Source organism: Hippoglossus hippoglossus, chromosome 4, assembly GCF_009819705.1.
Source record: "Hippoglossus hippoglossus isolate fHipHip1 chromosome 4, fHipHip1.pri, whole genome shotgun sequence".
Taxonomy (NCBI): Eukaryota; Metazoa; Chordata; class Actinopteri; order Pleuronectiformes; family Pleuronectidae; genus Hippoglossus; species Hippoglossus hippoglossus.
The window spans coordinates 16,717,712-16,729,195 of NC_047154.1; the positions used below are offsets into that span (position 1 = coordinate 16,717,712).

Below are 11,484 nucleotides of genomic sequence, written 5' to 3' on the forward strand. Positions count from 1 at the left end.
TTAGCCATGAGCGCACAACCCGTTGATACCTCATTAAATTCAGGTACTGATTGTAATTGTGATTATACACTCGTGCAATTCCAAATATCTGAAACCAAATCTGAGGCTTGGTTATCTTTTATCTTTCCTGTAGTTTGACAGTTTGAGCTCCTTGTACAAAGAGTCAGAACATCCAGTAAATGGTGGTTACATTGCATTTGCATGAGTGCCCCCCCCACCCCACCCCCACCCCCACCCCCACCCGCACCAACACCACCACCACTATCAGCAGCAGCAGCAGCCATATTCCCAGTATGCTCCAGCCTCAGGCATGCTAACCAGAGACCCAGACCAACTCGCTGGTCTTCTCCCCAACTGCTTCCTCTCCACCGCTGCTGGGTTTGACTCACCGTGACCTCTGACCTTCGACGCTACACTGTCTCCCCCACGCATGCAAATAACGCTAGTCTGTTCCAGGAGGCATCAGAGAAAAAGGAGAGGGTCAGATGGAGGGATGGAAGAGAGAGAGAGAGAGAGGAGGAGTGACGTGGATGGATGGAAGCTGCGGGGGGGGTGGATTCGGTCGGGGGGTGAGTAAGAAGGAGACGGAGCAAAGGAGAGAGAGACCCCTAAAGGAAGTGTGAACGTCTTGGTCTCTGAAGTGGAGAGAAGTGGAGGGAGGCGGTGGCAGCCGCCTGGGGAGGCTCCGGTCTACAGCCCGGCACTGAGGCCTTAAAACATTTCTCTGTTTTAGCCAGCCAAAACGCAGCCCAGCGCCTGTGTCTGCGAGGCTTACAGTGACCCATGCTGATCTCTCTGTGTGTGCGAGAGTGTGTGTGTATGTGTGAGAAGAAAGAAAGCGTGAGTAGATTCACTGTACTTATTGTTTTCCTTGCTCCCAGGCTGCTCCAGGCACCTCGGTTTGTGTGTGTGTGTGTGTGTGTGTGTGTGTGTGTGTGTGTGTGTGTGTGTGTGTGTGTGTGTGTGTGTGTGTGTGTGTGTGTGTGTGTGTGTGTGTGTGTGTGAGGGGAGGTAAGCGATGTGTGCGGCTGTATCTGGAGAGCCTCCAAACCCCCTCATCTCCTCTCCTCTCTCCTCCTTGTGTTCTCTCTGCTTGGAGGATCTGTCAGTTCTCCTCTCTCTTTGTCCCTGCTTTGATCCTGCTCTCCAAGCCTTGGCTGGCCTCGCTAACAGCAGCTGAGCACAGGTCCTACTCCACTCCCACTAATAACACACATTCATGCCACGCTGGGATGATGCGCACACACACACACACACACATAAACTCCGCTCCACTTACTCTCTCACACGCTCCAATATCGGTAACGACGGGCTCTGCTATCATTCAATGCTTTCTGTACATTGTCAGAGCTTATCGCTTTCACACAACCCTCCGTTTGCTGGGTCACGCTCCTCTGACTGACTGTGGGTGGTGCTCCATACGCAGCCATATAGTTCTTACAGTATTGTTAATCACTGGCAAATGTAGGCACATGTATTTTGCCAGTTTGATCAAACTTTATGTTTTGTGGAGTTGAAGGCTTGGCAACAAATTCATGACCTAACAGATGTATGGCAAATGTACCCGATGTATTATAGTTTCCATTGCTAACATTGTTTATTGTTCAATGTTTCTCATTAAAACACATTGTGTGCATCAAGGCTAATGCATTTTCTACATTTTTACTGCAAAGCCTGTCATTGAATGATTTTAAATCTACATTGTGTATGTGCATTTGTGCTCTTCCTATCTTCTTTATTGGTACATGAGCTATGTATCCTGTTTTCCAGAGCTGTTAATCAGATCTTTTTCTTGTTTCCTTATTATAATATGTCAATAGTTCCATACTTAGGATTATCTGACACCAAGTTAACCATCTTTTTGACAACTGAACAATCTTAATTTGTGGGATGTGGTTAAAAGTGAGTAAACCTTTAGGTTAAATAACTTTTTCACATTCCTGTTTTTAAGTCAAAAATTTGAAGTTGAAATGTAAAATACAAGCCGTTTTTAAAGCAGCTTTACCTCTGCAAGCTGTCAGTGAAAGGTTGTCAAGAGCTGTATGTTTAAGCCTCCTCAGTTTCCAAGAACAACCACAAAGTACATTGGCTGTTGACAGACAGTGGCTGTGCCCACATTAGCCGCCCTGCTTCTTAGGAAGTCAAATGATTTCTGGTAACTTCTTGATCACGCTCCTCACATTGTGAACTGTTGGATGAGACAAGTCATTCGACCACAGTGCGGCAGCCTCTTGGGAAGGCAGGCTGTGTCGACACAGTGCCACCCTCAGTTTGGCAGCGGCAGCCACATGACACCTCAAGGCCGGCCTTGATACAGCCAGTCTGTCTGCCTGCTTATTTCCCACTCCTCTTGCCAGCCAGTAATGAAGCCTAAATGCCAGCATAGGAATTTTCATAGGAACATAGTCCGTTTCCCCCCATAGTGTGTGTATGTGTGAGCACACACGTTGTAACCATTGCGGCACCTGCAGGAGAACCCTTGGCAGAGGCGCCTTTCATCAATGGCTTAATCATTAAGACATGAGCAGTGTGTGACAGTGGGCCAGATTGTTTTGTGAGTGCAATATCACACACTTTCACACACTTCAGTCCCACAATCTCACTGCCTAATTGCATTATTGCAGTGTGTGGAGGTCCATGGTCGAGAGGGCTCAATAAAGATATGAGGCCTGGGAAAGACTGGGAGCGGTAGAATGAAAAAAGAGGAAGAGGGAGATAAAGGGGGAAGGGAGGGGCAATATAAAAATGTGATAAAAAAAGAAGAGAGGATAAGATGGAGAGGGATGACAGTTGGTGCACGGGACAGCGGAGGGGGCTCACAGGTATCAAGACTGTGAGGGTTTGGAGAGAAGGGGGAGCGGGTGTCCCAAACAGAAAAAGTTAAATAATCACAGGGATTTTATTTTGCTGTCAGCCGGTCAGACAACTGCTAACTTCATCAGTGAAGTGACCTTAAACACCGTGTGATCAGAAGCTTGTACAACAGAGGCCTGCGTTCACTGTGAGTCAGCCTGTTTCCCACAGACCTCTTGTGATAGAGGAGTTGACACAGCAACAGGTAACACTCCAGGGACCGACAGCAGCCAGGTGCACCCCGATAAGATGTTCAACTCGCAGGGAAAAGGGAGGGAGCGACAGACCCGAGGCTCCGTGACTCAGTGCACCACCAGGGATCTCTTGCAACATGAGCGTGAGAAAGTCATTGAGGCGGAGAGCGTTTCAAAACCTACACTCTGTCTGCCTCACATCAGCACATTTGTTTTGGAACTCTGTCAGTGGCATTGTGCAGGGAAATGACTCAGGTGTGCAGTTCACAACAATGAGACGTGTCGGTGCTGTGTTGGACAGAAGAAACATTGTTGTGCATGAGGGATATTTAGGATTACTGCAGGTCTAGGCGCATGTACAGACCAGCCTCCTCCAGTTTACCACTAAACACAAGACATGTATGCGGTTTCACTGATGTCTCCACATGCCGGTTACTCATTCTGAAATTACAGCTGCTGGAGTGTAAACCCAATTTTAACCACACATTTAACAATGTTCATGACTAAAATCTGTTTGATATGAAATCAAACAAAAGCTTTTAAGTGAGAATCAGATGTAATGAAGATGAAATGACTGAAAGGACAATATGATTTAAAGCTCCTGTTATCGTAATTCATATGTCCTCAAACTGCTGGCGGTGATGTCATGTAGTTGTGCAGACATTATAATTTGCTGCGTGCTCAAGTGAAGGCTTGGGGAGAACCTAAAACCGTCTCAGCTCGTGTCCAGCTGAGGAGCTGGGGCCCTGTGCAGCGCCGCGCTGCCTATCAAATTCACGATCTTGCGGCCAGCCGCCGGCGACGCCCCGCAGATGCAGGCGGCAAGCCGGCGAGAGGAGAGCCTTCCCCCGGTCGCCTGCGCGCCACGTGTCGCGGTCTCTGCAGCAGCTGGAGGTGTGTGAGCTCAGCGGAGAGCCACGCACGGAGCTCGGCGTACTTCGGAAATGCAGTTATGGGTTTCTTGCAGTGTGTTTACCCCGATTTTTATCACTTTTGCCGATTACCCCTCTCGTGCCATATGTCACTGAAAGCATCCGGTGTTACGCGTGGATCATGCTCTGGTTTTCTTTATGTTCTTCGGGACAGAAATAACTTCAAAGTGCGAATATTTCCACTACGTGAAAATAAAACCTGATGTTTAATATAATCAAAGGAAATTATTAACATTAGTATTAAATGGTAGAGTTGTAACCTACTAAATGGACAAAAGTTCGTGTTCGTTTTATCTTTACGCACGGGCGATAATAGGAAATAATCATGTGACTCATCACCTCGGTGATACTTTAAATACTGAGACTGTTAAACTCGGGGACATTAATGCATTAGAGACAAGCTCATTAAAATCTCTCTGTCTGTGAGCAGGGGCGCGCAACCTGAATACCGTGGAGCTACTGCGCGTCAATAAACTCGGGACGCATCTATTGGCCCCGTTTCTCTCTCTTTACTGCTCTTACGTCTCTCCAACTGCAATAAAGATAAGGAAATTAAATTATGACCCGAAATCTAAAAAAGCCTTGAACACTGTGGGGCGACGATAGGAGAGGAGGAGGAGGAGGAGAAAGAGGAGGAGGCATCGGTCGGATCGTGTGAGCTCTCCGGGCTCAGAAATATCTCTGCTCTGGCTCACATTCCGATAAGGGAGCCCGATCCAGCTCTCTTCTGTAGGCGTGGTTTTCCCAGGCTTTTAAAACAGCAGCTGCTATTTACCTTCCCCTCTAATGTAAACCACCGCCGCCGCCACATACCCTCCCCTCGCCCTCCCTCCCTCCTCCCCTCTCCCCTGCCTGCCTGCCTCGCTCCCTCCCTCCCTCTCCCTCCCGGGCCCGGCGGCCCCCCGGCAGCCCGACAGCCAAACCTCCAACCACCGTGCTCATAAAACATCCTGGCACGTGCTGTACATTCACAACACCGACCGATGATCAAATGCCAAATACTTTGCGCCGCATAGTTAGAAACTGCATTAGTGAATATGATGGGAAGTGGAGGGTGCGCGTTTAATTTCCCTCTCACAGGGTGGGATAGACTGACTTTACACTTCAGGAATAATACAGATTGTGTTTAGCTCTGTGTGTGTTGTTATAAGCATTTGAGATCTCACATCTCCTCCTGTGGTTTTTAGTTGTCATCCCAAGTTGTCATTTTTTTTTTTAAGTTAACTTTTTACCAAGTTCATTATAACAATATCCATCTCCTGGGAGGTTTGGATGAAAAGAAAACAAAAGCGCTCCCTCCTGCGCCTCCATGGCACATGACTGAAACTCTGATTACCAGATAGACAACCACTTCCCACTTGTGGTTTTAAAACAGTAGACAGTAGTGTTTCAGATGTGTTTACTTTATCTTTACTGTGGATTGTTTCCAGTTTAATATGGGCAGCTGAGTTTTGCAGAACCCAAAACTTTGTTTATGGGACATGGATAAAAGTTTGATTGTTGGTATTAATTTATAGGACTTTGGCAGTATAGGAAATTAATATTATCATTATGTTTCTGGTGTTATTCCAACACATAGTTTGTGTGTATTTTCATGATTATTCTCTATTATTTCTATCTGTTATCACTTGTCTGGTAGATAAATAAGAGAGTCTGGCCGCTCCTGGTGGCGGTGCCCAGTCAGCGGCTCCACTGTTAATATGTAAACGCTACGATGATTGAAGACTGAAGGCAGTTTCCCCGGCTGTGCCCTGAACCCGGGCCGCGCGCCATTGGCCGCCAGCTCCAGCGGCCAAACAACCAATGGGAGGGCGCCGACCACGAGCCGTCCTCCCTTGGGCCGCGTGTCTCTCGCGCTGATTGGTGGAAAGTTACTGTGGGAAAGAAAGTTTGGGAAGTTTCACACGAGCCGTTCGCGTGCAGTGCGAGATATAAATACAAGCCACACGCGGAGCAGCCAACAGAGACTCTGCATCCGCTCCTGACAGCCGCTGCCGCTGCGCATCGCTCTGACGGATTTTAACCTCATCTCAGGATTTTGGTCTTTCTTTGCGGGAGAGGGGACTTTTTTAAAAATAATTTTACAACGCTGAAATTATTCACCGTCCTTCCTCCTGCACAATTGGACCGTAATTTGTCGTGGTTTTGTGGGATATTTCGAATCATATAAAGATGCCTTCCGACATGATGGAAAAATCCTCCTCCTCCCCGGTCGCTGCGACCCCGGCAAGCATGAACACAACCCCCGATAAACCCAAGACAGCGTCTGAGCACAGAAAGGTATGTTAACCTACATTAAACATCTCCTCAGCGACTGTTATCTGAAAACACCAAGCTTAAATCATTTCATTTTCATAAATCATCGCAATTTTACGCACGCGCTTCATCCCAAGCGTGGATTTTCCACTTTTACGCACGAAACATGTAAGACGTATTTTTAACAGTTTGTGTCGTTTTTCTTTCTGTCTTCAGTCATCCAAGCCAATTATGGAAAAGAGGAGAAGAGCCAGAATCAACGAGAGTTTGGGGCAGCTGAAAACTCTCATCCTGGATGCGCTCAAAAAAGATGTAAGTGCTCAGCTCGTCCTCGTGGTTATGTACACATCCTGCACGTAAAACATCCATGGAGCAAGGGAGCGCGTTATCCTAACAATATGTTTTTTTTTAAATCCTCAGAGCTCCAGACACTCGAAGCTGGAAAAGGCGGACATCCTTGAGATGACAGTGAAGCACCTCCGGAACCTCCAAAGGGCTCAAATGACCGGTAAGTCGCATCTTCCAGGACTAATGACTGTGGGCTTTTGCTCCATGACCCAGTAAAATGACTGGTATCCAGAGCATTCCCCGGTGATTTCTTATAAATTTACCTCGATGTGCATTAGAATATCATAATTGAATTTTCCCCGTGTGTTTTCTCTTCAGCTGCCCTGAACACAGACCCCACTGTGCTTGGAAAATATCGTGCCGGCTTCAGCGAGTGCATGAATGAAGTCACCCGGTTCCTGTCCACCTGCGAAGGCGTCAACACCGAGGTCAGGACGCGGTTGCTCGGTCACCTGGCCAACTGCATGACCCAGATCAACGCCATGAACTATCCCAGCCAGCATCAGCACCAGCACCAGCTCCCCTCCAGCGCCGGACCCACGCACCCGTCTTTCGGCCAGTCGATGGTCCAGATCCCCAATTCGTCTCCGCAGGTCCTGCCCATGAACGCGGTGTCCTGTAAAGGAGGCTCCTCGCCCGTCAGTTTACCATCAGACGCCACCAAAGTGTACGGAGGCTTCCAGATCGTGCCTGCCACAGACGGACAGTTTGCATTCCTCATACCCAACGCGGCGTTCGCGCCCAATGGCCCCGTCATCCCGGTGTACGCGAACAACGTCAACACGTCGGTGCCGGCTGCGGTTTCCCCCGGAGCTCCATCAGGCAACTCGGACTCAGTGTGGAGACCCTGGTGAAAAGTGGGGGAAAGGACCATAAGACTTTAAAATGACACTTAATAGTTCTCTCTTTGTTCGATGTTAGAAAAACTTGTTTTGAATCGGTTTTCTCTTGTAAAATGGAAAGAGTATGCACTATATTTGTACAGCTAACAAGGGAGTAAAGTTCATATTGAAATGAGATTTGTATCGTGGAAGTCCGTTCACTGCATTTTTAAATAATTACGTTGTCCTTTTTTTACTCAGTGATGCCAAAGATATGTTCAATGCTCTTATGCTGTTCTTCGTTTTGGAAGACAAATAAATTTGTAAAGATTTTAAAAAGACACGCGCCTCTTTCTCTGTTTTTTGTTTTCAGAAAAAAAACAAACCTGGTTCTTATTAATGACAATATTACGAATTTCTGCCTGTTATAGTTTATGTGGTTCAACTACGTTATTTAGACTTTGCTCTGTGTGTAAAAGCTAAACTGAGAGTGACACACCAGGAGCTTTTTGATTGTGTTTTGTGAAATTATAATGTTGAAACCAACAAATGTGAAAATGGATACAAACGCACAGAAAGTGTTAACAAGCACCTTTAATATCCAACTATGACACTTTATTGCAAATATAAAAAGGAAAGTACTTCTGAAGGAGAGAGAGCAACTTCTGAACAGTCATGTCTGCGCAAAATCCCTTGGCTGTTTATCAATGGACACAAGTCACTATCTTCTGTAGTGTCTTTGAGCAGAAGCCCTGTGCACGCTGGTCAGCACGCTGCAGACTGTAATTCTCTTATCTGAGGGAGTGAGTCAGGCAGGAGACGGTGGCTTTGAAATGAATCCGACACAGGAGCTGGACTTTCTGCTGCTGCTGGTGTCTCTCAGGCTGAGCTCAGCAGCTTCACCTCTCCCGGTGCGAGCTTCAGAGCCTTACAGAGGTCACTAACGCCATCTAGCAGCGCAGGAGGGAACTGCAGTCCGATTGCTATTATGAGATCAATGAGTGTGAATGGCTGCTGTGGACGTGCATCTTGGATGAAAAGGAGCCCAGCCTCTGAGTTATTTAAGAGAGGATTGTGGACATAGGAGAACGCTGTGGTTATTATTCTGTAAGTTAACAGGAGTATGTTGTTGAACTGAGGCCTGATGTTGGATCTATGAGTGAATCAATGCACACGTTTCCCAAATCCTTCCTCTGCTTTGATTCCATTGTATTGAGACATCAAGCTAAATGACCATTCATTAGTGCAAATGATGCAGTGCCCCCCCCCCCCCCCCCCACACACACACACACACTCAAAATAACCATCTGATAATTTCAGGTGATTAAGCCCCCCCTCAAAAAAAAGATAATTATGAGGATTTCCGCCGTTCACTCAGTTTTCACATCACCATCAGCATTAATCCCCCGACTGTGTGGAGCGGTGAGGAGGAGCCCTGGGCTGTGTCTTTAATCAGAGCTGAGGGACTTCCTCGATGCCAGGGGGGGGGGGGGTTTGACAGCAGAAGGACACGTTAAACACCTCACCACTGAGCCATGTGGTAGCGCTCTGCTCTGCCCAGGTGTGTGTGCCCCCTCCAGCTATCCGAGTGTGGCCCTTTCTTTGAAGGGGGTGCGTGCGGGGAGGGGGGGGGGGTGCAGGTGTTTGCAATTATCAGTGCGCTAAGAGGCACAAAGTGTGGATAAGTGCCATCATTTTGAATTTCCATCACACCTTTTTTTTTTTTTTCTTTTACGGGGGGCCATGTGTCCCTGTTTGATTGCAGCCATGTGTACGCTCATGTCTGTGCGTGTATACGTCTTGTGTGTGTGTGTGTGTGGAGGGTGCTGGGTGAGGACATGCCCAGCCAAAGGGCACAGTGGGTGAGGTAGTGATGAGTTAAGTGAGGAGGGGGGGCTCAGGGAAAGGCCTACCACACGGGAACAGTCGGCCTCCTGTGAGCCAGAGTGTCTACACACTCACACACACACACACACACACAGAGAGAATGTTCCCACAACATTCCAGCTGTGCTCGGACCAGTGTCGAGCTTCCTGCCCTTAGCCCCGGGGCCACAGCTGGACATGGGACGTCTGTTAGGCACGTGGTGTGACCCGGACAACACCCAGCTGCTGAGCCCTCCCACCCCGCCTCACCACCTTTCCCCCTTTTCCGCTTTTCCTCCCTGCCTCCCCCTTCACCCACCAACATCTTCAGCGGTCTCTTCCCCTCTGGAGAACAGCTTTACGAGCCTCTCCAATTACCCAGTGCAGTGGCCGAGCTGCCGGAGTGACCGCACACATGTCACAACACGACCAGGGGGTTAGCTGCCATGCGTGTCCATTAACTTTTCCCACACTCCGCGTACATGCAGGGAGTGAAAGGAGGGGGAAAAAAGCCCCTCTGCTTCCTCCTTGGCTCCCTAAGTGCTACCATATGGTCTGCTCTCCCTCTCTCTCTCTCTCATGGTTCTTCTGTCTCTCTCTCCCTCTCTCTCCCGGGCCTGTCACTGGGGCTGTCTTTGATTGCAGCCCAGACAAGCGAGAGCTTTATGATTTAAGCCCAGGGCTTGCTGTACCAAGCCCTGGACTCATTTTGAAGCCAAACTCCTCTCCTTCCCCTCCTCTCCCCCATCCCCTCGCACCTCCTCCTACCCTCCCTCCTCCTGCAGTTGCAGGGGAAGGCTGTTTTCTGGCAGGAAATGAATAGCTCCCAGATGAGCGCAGGAACCTGAGAGGTCGTGAGAAAGAGGCGAACCCCCCTCCGCAGGCCCGGCCTGCTGCCAGCCGCCAGGGGAATGTGGGAGAGCGCCTCTCTGACACACGCATCAACCCCTTTGCCCTCCACCACACCGCCTGACTGACTGACTGCCTGCCTCGGCGCTGGGCCCTGAGCCTGGAAATAGACTGATAGACGGGGCAACCGCCACCGAGCCAGGCAGCACAGCTCGTCAGGCAGCCAGCAGATCAGCCAGGAAGGGAAAGCAAAAGCTGAGGGAGGGGAGAGAGAAGTGTTGGGTCTGTGTGGGCGGAAGTGGATCAGTGTGTGTATACAGTCTGAAGCCGAACCCAACTGTACAATACAATGGAGATGTAGATCTATAATTTAAGTTTACATAAGGCTCACATGACACCGATTGGTTATTTGTGCAGATCTTGTCCTCATGCACACACTTACTGACATGCCTCCCTCCATCTGTCCCAGAGGGTCACGCTGTATTCCAGAGTACACACTTACTCAAACAGGTGTTCCTTGTCCAGAGCAAAGGGTTTTCCCCTTGGTTCCCCGTGTGCTGAACTAACATTTATTCCTTGTGAGGTTGATGCTGTTATTGTTGGACGTGATCAGGAGTTTAGCCACAGCTGTCCGGGTGTATTTTAGGATTTTTTTTAATCATTGGTCTGCATCAGCCTGACATATTGAGATCACCATCAATATTTTCCAACATTTTTGGCTTGTGTCACCTTAAGATGAAGCGGTTTATACCTCTGACCCTCAGCACATGGCTATGGCCTTGTTCAGAGATTAACAAAAAAGTGACTTTCTTTTTCTGATTATTTCACATCAAGGCTTTATAGAAACTTGAAGAGTTGAAAAATAATTTTGTGGAACTCACAAAAAATGAAAAAATGGCATATATGAGTGGATGAAAGTAGATTAAAGTCTACAGAGTCTAATAGTGACTGATGTAAATTTCCCATTCATTTTCTCCATTGATGTTTCCGAAAATCCTTATCAAATAAGTTTTAGTTCCTGGCCGACCAGCCATGAGATGAATCGTCACCAAAAAACATTTGCTTCTGCGCTTTCTAACGACTTCCAGCACGTTTCTTCCTGAATTGAACCTTGATGATAGTTTTGCAATACCTTGTAGTTTGTGTCTTGTGTAGCCGATTGAAGACGATCATGGCCGACATGATTTTCACAATTGTGGTCAAAGTTTCCATGGTTGATATCATGTGGACTTGTGGATTGTACGGTAACATTGTTTCACAGTATCGTAGCTTGTGGTAAGTCTACATTGGTTGGTTACAATATTGTGACTCATAATCAAAATATCTACTCATAAACTAAATGGGATTTTACTTTTCGGAACCAAAC

At 47.9% G+C, this 11,484-nt stretch overlaps 1 protein-coding gene across 1 annotated transcript; it reads left to right on the top strand.

Moving 5' to 3' along the window:
• Positions 1-5,897: 5,897 nt before the first annotated feature.
• her6 (hairy-related 6) lies at positions 5,898-7,743 on the top strand. Its single transcript, XM_034583569.1, has 4 exons — positions 5,898-6,259; positions 6,452-6,547; positions 6,656-6,743; positions 6,902-7,743. The coding sequence occupies exons 1-4, from the start codon at positions 6,152-6,154 to the stop codon at positions 7,435-7,437; spliced, it is 828 nt and encodes a 275-aa protein (XP_034439460.1). The 5' UTR covers positions 5,898-6,151; the 3' UTR covers positions 7,438-7,743.
• The last annotated feature ends 3,741 nt before the right edge of the window (positions 7,744-11,484 follow it).

Bases quoted from the DNA above. Each gene is read 5' to 3' on its own strand.
- her6 (XM_034583569.1), top strand. From the start codon at position 6,152: ATGCCTTCCGACATGATGGAAAAATCCTCCTCCTCCCCGGTCGCTGCG. The intron at 6,260-6,451 runs GTATGTTAACCT...TTCTGTCTTCAG, and splicing joins CAGCGTCTGAGCACAGAAAG to TCATCCAAGCCAATTATGGA. The intron at 6,548-6,655 runs GTAAGTGCTCAG...TTAAATCCTCAG, and splicing joins TGGATGCGCTCAAAAAAGAT to AGCTCCAGACACTCGAAGCT.